The sequence below is a fragment of the Pongo abelii genome, chromosome 11, assembly GCF_028885655.2.
Source record: "Pongo abelii isolate AG06213 chromosome 11, NHGRI_mPonAbe1-v2.0_pri, whole genome shotgun sequence".
NCBI lineage: Eukaryota > Metazoa > Chordata > Mammalia > Primates > Hominidae > Pongo > Pongo abelii.
In genome coordinates, this window is record NC_071996.2 from 51,141,371 (window position 1) to 51,154,458 (window position 13,088).

General features: G+C 35.0%; 1 protein-coding gene across 1 annotated transcript in view; it reads left to right on the forward strand.

Annotated features, from left to right (window-relative positions):
- The window catches only part of EPC2 (enhancer of polycomb homolog 2), a 142,769-nt gene that overhangs the window by 114,472 nt on the left and 15,209 nt on the right, over positions 1 to 13,088 (forward strand). The window contains exons 5-10 of the mRNA XM_002812468.6: positions 2,577 to 2,725; positions 3,470 to 3,602; positions 5,753 to 5,944; positions 9,961 to 10,050; positions 11,603 to 11,748; positions 11,855 to 12,198. Of these exons, the coding sequence (XP_002812514.4) occupies positions 2,577 to 2,725; positions 3,470 to 3,602; positions 5,753 to 5,944; positions 9,961 to 10,050; positions 11,603 to 11,748; positions 11,855 to 12,198 (1,054 nt within the window). The remainder of the gene's footprint in view (positions 1 to 2,576; positions 2,726 to 3,469; positions 3,603 to 5,752; positions 5,945 to 9,960; positions 10,051 to 11,602; positions 11,749 to 11,854; positions 12,199 to 13,088) is intronic.

The window sequence follows — 13,088 nt, forward strand, 5'->3', positions numbered from 1 at the left end:
TTTTCCTGCCTCAGCCTCCCGAGTAGCTGGGATTACAGGCGCCCATCACCACACCCAGCTAATTTTTGTATTTTTAGTAGAGATGGGGTTTTACCATGTTGGCCAGGCTGGTCTCGAATTCCTGACCTCAGGTGATCCAACCGCCTTGGCCTCCCAAAGTGCTGGGATTACAGGCATGAGCCACTGTGTCCGGCCAAAAAAAGTACTATTATAATAAAAGTTATTATCTTACTGATGTCCTTATAGCAGTAACTATATTTTTTGCTGTAAAGGACATTAGTGGGACAATTGTTGAAATATGAATAAAGTTTATATGTATAAAGAAATTAAGTAATAGGATTATATTAATGTTAATTTCCAGACTTTAATAATTGTACTGTTGTGGTTCTATGTGAATATCATTTTTTTTTTTGAAAATATATGTTAAAGTATATAGGGATAAAGGGGCATTTTATATCTTCAACTCCTCTTGAAATTTTTCAAAAATAGTGCTGCTGATAATTTATAGATGTGTGTGTTTATATTCATACATACATATATGTATACACATACAGAGAGATAAAGCAAATGTAAAATATTAACCTTTAGAGAATCTGGATGAAGATATATGAGAATTCTTTATACTGTTTTTGTAACTTTTTTATAAGTCTGAAACTATTTCAAAACAAAAAGGTTTTGGTTTTGGTTTTAAAAAAAAAAAAAAAAAGGACCAGACTGGGGAAAGGAAAGTTAGGAACGATAATTATTTGGGCATAAAGAGAACAGAGGCTGGGGGCAGTGGCTCATGCCTGTAATCCCAGCACTTTGGGAGGCCAAGGTGGGCAGATCATTTGAGGTCAGGAGTTTGAGACCAGCCTGCTCAACATGGTGAAATCCCGTCTCTTCTAAAAATATAAAAAGCTGGGTGTGGTGGTGGATTCGTGTAATCCCAGCTACTGAGGCTGAGGGAGGAGGGAGGCTGAGGCAGGAGAATCGCTTGAACCTGGGAGGCAGAGGTCGCAGTGAGCCGAGATGACACCATTGCACTCCAGCCTGGGCAACAGAGTGAGACTCTGTCTCAAAAAAAAAAAAAAAAAAAAGCAAAACAAGATATGAGTAAGACAGGGTAGAACCTCCAAGAGGAGCACTTACTGAAGAGGGGAGCCATCTAAAAGGTTCTGGTGCACTTTTGAATATTATTCAGCTGGCATGTAACCTCGTATTATTATCTGCCTTACGATTCTGTATATCTGTTTTCTGTCTGTCATCCTTACTAGATTCTAAGCCTTTTGAGGGTAAGGGACATGTGCAATACCCTGCACAGTGTAGGCACTTTAATAGTTGCTGTTGAAAATATTAATTTTTTCAATTGAAAGGTATTATTGCTGCCTGTTTAAAAAAATGCTTAAACATATGCTTTAGATTTTACCTTTTGTCATAGTAATGAAGAAGAAAAAGATGAATTTTTTAAAATTACACCAAAGAATGACTTATTTTTAATATTTGATGTGGAATACCATAATGGGACTTAGTGTAGGTTATTTTTAATATATGACTATTATTTTTCAAATGCAGGAAACTATACGCAAAAGAAAAAGAGTATAACTTTGACTTTTTCTCAATTGTTATTTTTCTCTTTTGTAATCCTCCAATATGAAACCTTTGGTATTCCTTAGGTTCTTTCTAATGTCATTTCAAATTATTAACTCAAGGCATGAATGATTGCTTAAGTACAGTTCACTCTGGATACATAGATTGGAGGGGTGGTAGTGGTCTATTTTTAAACAAATAGTTCCATGCCTAATAGTAAAGTGAGGAATCTGTGGATGTTTAACAAAATAGTTTATATTAGTAATAATTTTATATGCAAATAGATGCTGCTAATTACAACTGAGCCTTTTCTAGTTATGTAGCAGGGCTTTCACTTTGTATAATAATTAACTGAAAAGCTAATAAACAGTGTTCTGAAATACAGTATTTTTGCTAAATCTCTTTTCTACTCAGCAGTGGGGTGTTACATTTACATTGAAAAATGACAGTCTGATTTCTTGAAATGGTTGTTATCCTACTTTCAGTTTTCTGAGTTTCTGAAGTGAAGCTTTACTGGTCATTGTTCATGTTCACATAGTAGTACAGTGTATCAAACCATCCAGCCCCCAGTTACAGAGCTGGAGATGGATGGATGAGTGGATGGGGGGACTCATTTTGACTGTTACCTTGATCTGGACAGAACTGTTCCTCTCTGTCACTGGAAAATACTTTCCTACACGCTGACTGGACTACATTTTCTGATAACAGATTTTGTTTCAGGTGGACATTTTTTGTTTGTTTACATTGAAATTATCTCTTTATATCATTCTACCTTTTCAACAGCTGGCAACATTTTTTTTCTGAGTATTTATCGAGAGATAACTTGCTTGTACTTATATTTTCAGAGTTAAATAGTTATAGGTTATCTTACATAGGTTGCTGTTCAGATTTTTTTTTAACATTTTACTTTTATAGGATAAATTTAGGTCTGATAAGAGTTTATTGAATAAAGCCGGAAATGTAGATAACTGTGTTGTTTATTCTTCTAAAATTATTATTTTTAATAGAATCGTAAGAATGATGAAGCCTCTTATGAAAAGATGTTGAAACTGAGACGAGAATTTAGTAGAGCCATAACAATTTTGGAAATGATTAAGAGAAGAGAGAAAACAAAACGAGAATTATTGCACTTAACCTTAGAAGTTGTGGAGAAAAGGTAACATTGCTCCTGTTACAACAGTAAAATGACAACTTTACCAAATGATGGGCAAAATGAACCAAAAGATTTTTAGGGGGGAAGAGATTAAGCTTTATGGCAGTTGATATTGACTCTGTAAGAATTTGTATTTTTTAAAGATTTGTGGTTACTAGTTTTTATAGATTAAGTTATCAATTTGGATTGCAGATTTTGGGAGAGTTGTTAAACAAAATTAAGATCCTATACTTAATTTTGTTTTGGCAGAATCATTGAATTTTATTTAGTAAAGAACTCTAGTGATCATATTGTTTACTTCTCTGTATTAAAGTTTCTATTGAATAAAATCTGAGGGAAATGAGTTGATTTTATTTTCTGAGTAGGTAGAGATTTTTTGTTTCAATTCCTTTTAGAAATGTGTGCTCTAATATAGTATATTTTCCTACAAAATTAAATAGACTAAACAAAAACAGAATTTTGTATGATTCCTGGAGTAGGCATTCTAAACATTTCCTAGTGCTTGATTATATAATATATGTAAGAAATTTGTTTGCTGTGTACCTTAGGCATTTTTTTAGTTTTTTGGTTTGTTTTGTTTTTACCAAATCCCTGTTTCTTTATTCCTGCAAATTTTATCTTTTAAAAGTAATTTGATTGTTAGCCCTTTTTGACTAGGTGACTTCCAATTAATTGAGGTATCACTTATTTTCCTTCTTTATTGTTAAACTATGCAATGTTTTCTTATATTTTTGTTACTTTTTCAAGATACCATTTGGGAGACTATGGTGGTGAAATCCTTAATGAAGTAAAAATCAATAGATCAGAAAAAGAGTTATATGCCACTCCAGCAACTCTTCATAATGGAAATCATCACAAAGTTCAAGAATGTAAAACTAAGGTGAATATCGTCTGGGAAGAAGCATGTATGATAATGTTGATCAGAGGAATTATTGATTTCTGCAGATGTCCTAATATGGTTTGAGTAAAGAAAAAGTAATTAACATGACTTTAGTTCTTACCATGAGCCAGGCACTTTGCTAGGAGTATTTATATACATACTGACCAATTAATCCTCATAACAACCCTTAGAGATAGTTGTTGCATCTGTGTGACTTCTAGATAATAGCTAGTAAGTGGCACATTCAAAGTTTCAGTTCAGGTCTAACAGTCCGTCATGTTCAATATGCTATCTGCCTCCCTAGAGAATAAAGGTAATTAAAGTCTAGTTATTATCACTAGCCTTAGCAAACTTTGCATTGTAATGGAAGGAATCAACACCTCAAAGCTTTCTTCATTGAGACTATTGAAAATTATTCTTATTGTCATCATCATTTCCAGAGCCAGCATTTATCAATTGTTATCTACCTTGAGTGACTTTGAGAAAGTCCTGTAATTTCTGGGTCACAGTTTCTTCCTAATAAAAGAGCCAGACTCAGTGGTTATTTTAGTCACTTGGACTAGATAACTATATTTATTTGGTCCTCACTTGGTACATTAATTAAAGTATTTAATTGGGAAATATGAAAACTAATAAAGCCTTTAATTTTAAGGAGCATAGATTTAAATAAGAAACAGGTATTGACTGAAGCTTCTAGACAGTAGAGCTTTACTCTGTAGCAAAATTTTTTAAATGACCTAGGGTGTTTGTGGAAAATTCATCTTTTAAAAATGTACACAGTTCTCATTTTTCATGGGTTCATTCTTAAAGGTCAAGAAAGAGTGTGGAGCAGGAAGACTCCTTCATTCAGCTCATGTCAATTCAAACACTAAAGTTCTTTCTTATTAATCACAGGCATCTAGCCCACCATCCTGATTCTCTCTAAATCTCGCTTGCCTCTATAGCCAAAAAAGTTATCAGTGCAAATGTCATTTTGTAAGTTATTTTTAAAAATCCATTTTGTGTCAATCAGTGCTTTTCCTAGGTATGTGATTGTTAAGCGTTGCAATATGAAAAATCTTAACCCATAATTACTGACAGAATCAGCCTTTATTATATATTGATTCTTATTTTAGACCTCCTCTATGAATAAATACTCAGCCTTCCTAAATACTAACTTTAGGGATTTGGTTGCATCCACTGTTGTCCTACTCCATTACACGTGGTTAACTATATTTACTTTGTCACATATCCCACTTTAAAATATGGGAAGTTTCTGAAAGTTGGGGCTTTGTTTTTGATGTAATAGTTGTACCCATTATATGAAAAAATTTATATCTCACTAAATATAATTTGCCTTTCAAGCAATGTTTTTATTGTGTGTACTGTTTTTGACCCTAAAGTAGTTAATATCTGGACTAGATGTGGAAATGTATAAATTTTGTAGTTTGTACCTTGGTGCTTGGGACAGTCTTTTCCAACTTTTAAAGTGGTAGATCCCTTTTTATTAAAAGGAATGCCAGTATGTTAAAACAGTAACAGTGCTGCTCTGTTGAGGGGAGGTGGGGGCTGGAAACCTACCCCTTCAGTCAGTGTCTTTGCCAGATGGCCTCTCAGGAACCTCCACAGAAGCCTGGGGGACTTCAGAACATTACTGTTCAGTTGCTGCAGTAATTATACATTCTAAAAAGTGAGGGTTTTTTTCCTAGTTAGCTTATTTTTCTCAAAAGATTACCGTCCATAGAACAGACATTTTTAAAAATTGGATCTAAGTGTAGAAATGACAGTAAACTCATGATCCAGTTGAAGATTTTTAAAAATAAAAATAGTGGTTAATTTTTATCAATACAGCAGATTTAAATAAATATTGAATTTAAATACCTTTTAAATACTGGATTACGTAATAGAGTAATCCAAAAAATCACTCACATAGTTTAAAGTAGTGATAATAATGGAAAAAGCAAATTTAAATACCATAATTATTTTTCATCATAAGTCGCAGAAAGTAAAGCATGTTTCAGTTTATGAACACAGAATAATTTTTGCGTATTAAAAACAATAAAATCACCTCCTGGGTAAAAATGTATGTTTTTCAAAGAGCAGTAGTTTTTCATGATTTCTAAAATGATTTTTATTTCTTCCTTTTGGGGGAAAAATCGTCATGTAAACAGCACCCTCATCATTTGTCTTTGAAAGAAGAGGCTTCTGATGTGGTTCGTCAAAAGAAGAAGTACCCAAAGAAGCCTAAAGCAGAGGCTTTGATAACATCTCAACAACCCACTCCTGAGACATTGCCTGTGATCAATAAGAGTGACATTAAGCAATATGACTTTCACAGCTCAGATGAAGATGAATTTCCACAGGTGCTTGTTTTAAAACTATTTAAAGATATTTCCTCTTAGTATTTTATATTGCTATATTTTTAAAACAATTGCTATCTTAGAGTTTTTATTCTTGCTTTGTTCCCCTAATGTATATAGCATAAACATTTCCACATTATTTATGTAGCCATTGAAATGGTATTTACTCTGTATTACTTTTCATCAGTTGTATAGAATTTACTCTCTTGTGGAGCGCATGGTTTTTAGTTTTTCCGTTTATAAAAATGAACGTAGATTTTTTCCCTCTGTATTTAAAATAGATTCTCTTAGAAACTGAATTACTACTTACTAACCAAAAATTATCAATATTTTAAGACAGTTAATATATAATTGTAAATATTGAAAATATTCATCAACAATACTTTCCTTTTTACCACACTCCACCAGCATTGTGTTTTATAACTTTTAATGTAAACTTTGCTAATTTGTTAGGCAATGGCTATTTGATTCTAAAAAAGACTTAAAGGAACTGATTCAAGTTTTAACTCTTTGATAAATATTGCAGCAGCTTTATAGAAAAATGTGTGCTATTAAAAAATATTTTTATAAGTGCTGTTTTTAAAATAAGACTTTTACTTTATATATTAAAAGATCCAGCCAGGCGCGGTGGCTCACTCCTATAATCCCAGCACTTTGGGAGGCCGAGGCAGGCGGATCACAAGGTCAGGAGATCTAGATCATCCTGGCTAACACAGTGAAACCCCGTCTCTACTAAAAATACAAAAAAAATTAGCCGGGCGTGGTGGTGGGCGCCTGTAGTCCCAGCTACTCGGGAGGCTGATCCAGGAGAATAAAGACCTGGGAGGCGGAGCTTGCAGTGAGCCGAGATCGCGCCACTGCACTCCAGCCTGGGCAACAGAGCAAGACTCCATCTCAAAAACAAACAAGGAAACAAAAAAAAGATCCTTTTTTTTTTTTCTTAAATATTGTGTATCACCTGCTCTAGCAATACCCTCTTTTTAAAAATAGTATAGGAAACTTAACAGAAAATACTGTAACAAAGACCTTGAACCTACTACCGGCTTTATCATATTTTAACTTTTTGACTTGTTTCCTTTAAGGAAACTTTATTTTAAAAACCAACATTATAGATATGTTTGAAAGCAAGACTGTTTATAAAACTCTTCATTGCTATAACCATTTAAAATCTGGAGTTTGCATAAAATGTGTCCCTTTTGGCTGGATTTTATTATTTTTACTCTTTTTCACCAATTGGTTTTTCTACCCAGATAATATTCTGATAGTCATATGAATAGTATCAAATGTGCAAAGATATGCTTAATTTTATATTCCCTTCAGGAGCGCTTAATGAACCCATATATTGCTTTTGTCAGAGGATCATCTAGTTTGACTCAGGCAGAGCTTTGAATAGCCATGGGACATTCATCAGATGACCGGTTTGGAGGAATGAGGGATATAGTGCCCTACAAAAGAGTAATTTTCCAGATAGAAAGTATAGGGAAGGGTTCTAGGCACAGCATATTAGAGGGAACTCCTAGCAGTTTGGTATTGCTGGAGCACAAAACATAGAAGAGGAAGAGGGGATGAAAGGCTTGATGCCTGCAGTAATACCCAGATGGCAGATAGCCTCTATCTACATTATACATACTGGGAAATTATTTAAAATGTTAAGTAAGAAAATGACATAGTTAGATAAATATTTGTATATTAGGCTTATATTGGTGGTACTAATGAGAGCCTAGAAAGTTTTGCTATATATTCCCAGCCCTTTAAGAATGATGCTGTAGACCGGACATTGTGACTCATGCCTGTAATCCCAGCAATTTGGGAAGCCGAAGCAGGTGGATTGCTTGAGCCCAGGACTTGGAGACCAGCCTGGGCAACATGGTGAAACCCCATCTTTACTGAAAAAACAGAAACAAATGTAGAAAAATTAGCCAGGCGTGGTGACACATGCCTGTAGTCCCAGCTACTCTGGAGGCTGAGGCGGGAGGATCGCTCGAGCCAGGGAGATGAAGGTTGCAATGAGCCAAGGTTGCACCACTGTACTCCAGCCTGGGCAACAGAGCAAGACCCTGTTTCAAAAAAAAAAAAAGAATGATATTGTAGGGTGCTATGACCTATAGAAACTTTTATCGGTGAAATTAGTACATCCAGCCTGAAAGTAGAGCTCACTCAGCATAACTAGTCATATGTTTCTCATGCATTAAGGGATCTTCATTTCTGCTCCAAATTCTTGCATTGATTTATATAGTTTCCGGTTCCCATACCCACATGAAAATTGCATTTTGAAACTTTTAGGTTCTTCTGATTGTTTATATTAGGTCTTAGACCATCCTCATTAATTTTATGGTATCTCCATATTACTAAAGAGTAAGTATTAATGTTTACCTATATTTGGGCATCATTCAGTGAGGCAGCTATTCAGAGTGTACATCTTATAAAATCAGGATTTTATTGCTTACAAGATCATTAAAGTAATCATATTTTTCTTTGTCTAATAAACCAAGAACAGGGAATAGGGAGCCTTAAGAGAACAAACATTTTAACCAGACTTATGCCACTGAATTGCAGCTGAACAGAGCTAAAACTCTGCCTCTTCTTGATCGTGCTTCCGATTTTCCTAACATTAGCTTTGTCTTCCTGTGCCTCAGACTTCTTTTGTCCCCTGGAATCTACCCCTGGGGAATCGTAGTTAGGAAGGGGTGATAGATTTTATACACAGAATTTCTGAGACTTTGTGACACTTCCTGTGTATATCTTAGAATAGGTACATTATTTGCAAAGGAACCAAAGTGTAAAATTCACATTTGGGATTTCCTTTCAAATTTCAGGTTTGGGGCTTGGTTCCCCATGAAGAAGATTCAGCCCCAGCTTACTGTTTCTGTGTCTCCCCCATAGGGTTGGTGGAGGTATATTGGAACCTCAAACAAATACCTTTCTCCCCTGGATGACCCTGCTCAGTGGTAATTACCACAGTTTGGAAATAATATGGAGAAAACATTTTTCCTCTCAAAATAGGAAGAGGGGGATTTGTGAGGTTCAGAAATTTGCAAGTAAATATGGTTGAGCCAGCGTTTATCAGAAAAAGAGATGTACTACAAAGTGAGAGTGCGAGACAACTGAAACTTAAGTACCAAAACTTTTAAAAAAATTTTAATAATTATGGGTGGAAATTTATCTAAAACATATTATTTCCCTGTCTTCGGTGTATTTGTATATTATTTAATCTGTTTTTGTGACATTTATAAAGTGTGCTCTAATAGGTCAGTGCTACTGCCCTAGAAGTCCACTCAATTACATAGGGATATTTGACTTGATAGGACATGGCCTGGGAAGAGTGCTTTCTAATATGTGACAGCTTTTTGAAAGTCTTTATTCTTTTGCTCTAGCATTGTGGGCTTATCTCTTCTCTATAACCAATGTGCTTACTTTAGCAAGTCTTCTCTTCTCTTCTTCTTTTCTACTTCTGATCTGCTAAGTTTAAAAAGTGATTTTTGAAAAATGAGTTGGGAGATACAAGACTTTCCTTTGAATAAAACCTGGCCTTTATGGCCTTTGGGGTTTTTTTTGTTGTGGTGATTTTTTTGGCTGTTTATAAGTTGTTTTTTATGTCCTAGCTTTTGGCTTTATTACAGAGGGATAAAGTTATTGGATAAAAATACACTTAACCTATAGGTGAAGTAAATATTTAACTGTCATTAAATATTTATAGCCACATACATTATTTATAAAATATAATGGGATGTATAAAAACTGTATTAATTCTTTCTAAGACTTAGCACTTCATGTTTAGAAGCAATCAAGCAATGCCAATGCCATGTATACTTAACCTGAAAGAACTAATCCATTAAAAACAGTGATTTTTAACCATAGAAAATTTTTGCTAGTCATTGAATGTTTTGGGGAATTCAGTACTTATGATATGTAATATAGAAGTGATTTACTGTTTGTGATCAGATTTAAATTTTAGAGCATTACAGACATTGATCTATTGACTTTTGATAACTCCTAAATGGAATGTCTCTTTTGTCTAGGTATTGTCCCCAGTATCAGAACCGGAAGAAGAAAATGATCCTGATGGTCCCTGTGCTTTCAGAAGGCGGGCAGGATGCCAGTATTATGCTGTAAGAACTTTTGTGTGTATGTGGTGTTTTTGTGAACTGGAATTAACAGGTAACCCATGTCAAGATGACTTAGTCTTGATCTAAAAATGGGAAATGCATCAGTACTTTTTATTTAACATCCTTTATGTGGATACTGGTAAAAGATGCTAAAAGGTACTGAGTCCTTTCAAAGGGCGTCGGAATCCTCTTCTTGGAAATTGATAATTCCTCACATTTTAGAAATTTAGGTTCATTTTGGGCTCTAATTATAGCTTCAGCAGCTGTGAAAATTACTCAGTGTGTCATTACTAGAATTAGGTAAACCCAGAATTTGTAAATTGGTTCTAGAACCTTTGATGGCTGCTAGGTGTTTATTGAAATTTATTGTTATGCAAGCCCATCTTGTGCATACATACCAGTAAGTATCAAACAAAATAATAATTTTTAAACTTCCGTAATGGCAATGTTTTGTCTAATAATTGTATTCATAACTTTTTGACACACCTAGAAGTTGCTTTATGCTATGAAGTTGCATTATATCACTCTCCAAGGTTCTCAGATGAGATATAATGTAGCATTGTGAGGATGGCTTTGACTTTCTTATATGGCTTGTAGAGATCATTTATCTTGCTATATAATGGTAAGCATAACACTGACAGCTTTTTTAGAGTGTGTAAATTTAGGAGAGGTGGAGATTTGTTTACTAGTTATGTTGATGAGAGAAGGGAAAATTCTTAACGAAAGGGGACAGACAGCATGATAAAATGATGAAGGGAATGGGAAGACAGGGAACGGGCTGTTTGTTTCTTTATATTTATTTATTTACTTATTTATTTCTTTTAGAGACAGGGTCTTGCTCTGTCACCAAGGCTGGAGTGCAATGGTGCAATCATACAGTTCACCGTAACTTCAAACTCCTGGGCTCCAGTAGTCCTCCCACCTCAGCCTCCTGGGATTACAGGCACATACCACGACATGCTGCTAATTTTTGTAATTTTTGTAGAGATAGGGTCTTGCTACATTGCCCAGGCTGGTCTTGAACTCCTGGTCTCTAGTGATCCTTCTGTCTTGGCCTCCTAAAGTGCTAGGATTACAGGCATGAGCCACTGCATCCTGCTTGGATGTGTGTTTCTTAAAAGTAAAGAGGAAGCTTCAGTTTGACCCCATAGTGTTTGAAGTGCAATTTTTAGTCCAAAAAATATTCTTTCTGGTTTCTCAGTAGGAAGCCTACAAATTACTATGTAATTTCACCATCTCTACTTTGTACACAAATGTTAAAAGCTGCATTATTTTTAACTATATATTCCTTTTAAAGTATGATAGACCCTAAATGAATTTATATTTACAAACTAAAATAATCTTGGTGAGTAATCTTGGTGAGTGAACTTTTGATTCAATTTTGTAAAATTTAACCTGATTAATAGTCAATGAAGCCCCACTTTTACAGTTTTATATCTAGATTTTAATTGTTCTGCTAATGTTGCAGTTACTTCATGTTTATCATGATCTAACCTGTCTTCATTTCAGATTTACTCCATGAGTTTTTTTTTTTTTTTTCTTTCTTTCTTTGCAGCCTCGTTTGGACCAAGCTAACCATTCATGTGAAAATTCAGAATTGGCAGATTTGGATAAGTTGAGATATAGGCATTGCCTTACAACACTTACAGTCCCAAGAAGATGTATAGGATTTGCAAGGAGGCGAATTGGCAGAGGTGGAAGGTGAAGTATTTGTTTTCACCTGGTTTTTGTTTGATATCTGGAACAGAAGACAAAGAGAAAATGTTCAGCTCTCTCAGTTAATATTTGGTTTTATTTTGCTTTTCAGGGTCATAATGGACCGAATATCCACAGAACATGACCCAGTCCTGAAACAGATAGACCCTGAAATGCTGAATAGTTTTTCAAGCTCTTCCCAAACTATAGACTTTTCTTCTAATTTCTCTCGGACCAATGCTTCCAGTAAACATTGTGAAAATAGACTGTCCCTTTCTGAAATATTAAGCAATATCAGATCATGTCGACTACAGTGTTTCCAGCCAAGGCTACTAAATTTACAGGACAGTGATAGTGAAGAATGTACCTCAAGAAAACCAGGGCAGACTGTGAACAATAAAAGAGTTTCTGCAGCATCTGTAGCTTTATTGAACACCAGCAAGAATGGCATATCAGGTAAGCTGTTGCTGTGTTAAAAGTATATCCTGCTATTCTTTTTTACTTAATTTTATTGGGAAAGCAATTTTATCTTAACCTACTGCATTTTTTTTTCCAACCTAAGAAACAAAATTGTACTGTTCTGCCTCCCATTTCAACCAAATTGTCCTAACTAGTACCGTAAAACCACTGACATCTATTTCGAGTGTGTGCCTGGTATGGTAAATGTAGGCAGAATGCATACAGAGTTCCCTATGGCCACACTGCTTATAAGCTGCCACCAGATTATCACAGCACAGTACTATCTGCTGCTTATGTTAAAGGTAGTTTTCATTTTGGTGCGTAAACTTTCATTAAATGTAACCATTGCTCCTTGAGAGTACCTTTGAAAACTCTTTCTGAAAAATGATTTTTAGGAGACTCCCTGTGAATAATTTTTTTTTTTTTTTTTTTTTTTTTTTAGATGGAGTCTCGTTGTGTCGCCCAGGCTGGAGTGCAGTGGCTTGATCTCAGCTCACTGCAACCTCCACCTCCCGGGTTCAAGCGATTCTCCTGTCTCAGCCTCCCAAATAGCTGGGACTACAGGCGTGCGTCACGACGCCCAGCTAATTTTTGTATTTTTAGTAGAGACAGTGTTTCGCCATGTTGGCCAGGCCAGTCTCTAAATCCTGACCTCAGGTGATCCACCTGCTTCAGCCTCCCAAAGTGCTAGGATTACAGGCATAAGCCACTGTGCCTGGCCCCTATGAGTAATAATTTTTGTCTGATAGCTTACCTCTAGTTAAATCAGGAAGTTTTTTCATTTTTAAGAAATGTATTCAGGTTAATATTTTTATGACATGTACATTGTAAATAATGTATAATATCTAGAGAATCTAGGGTACACTTTTGATTTGTTTTCTTCTGTG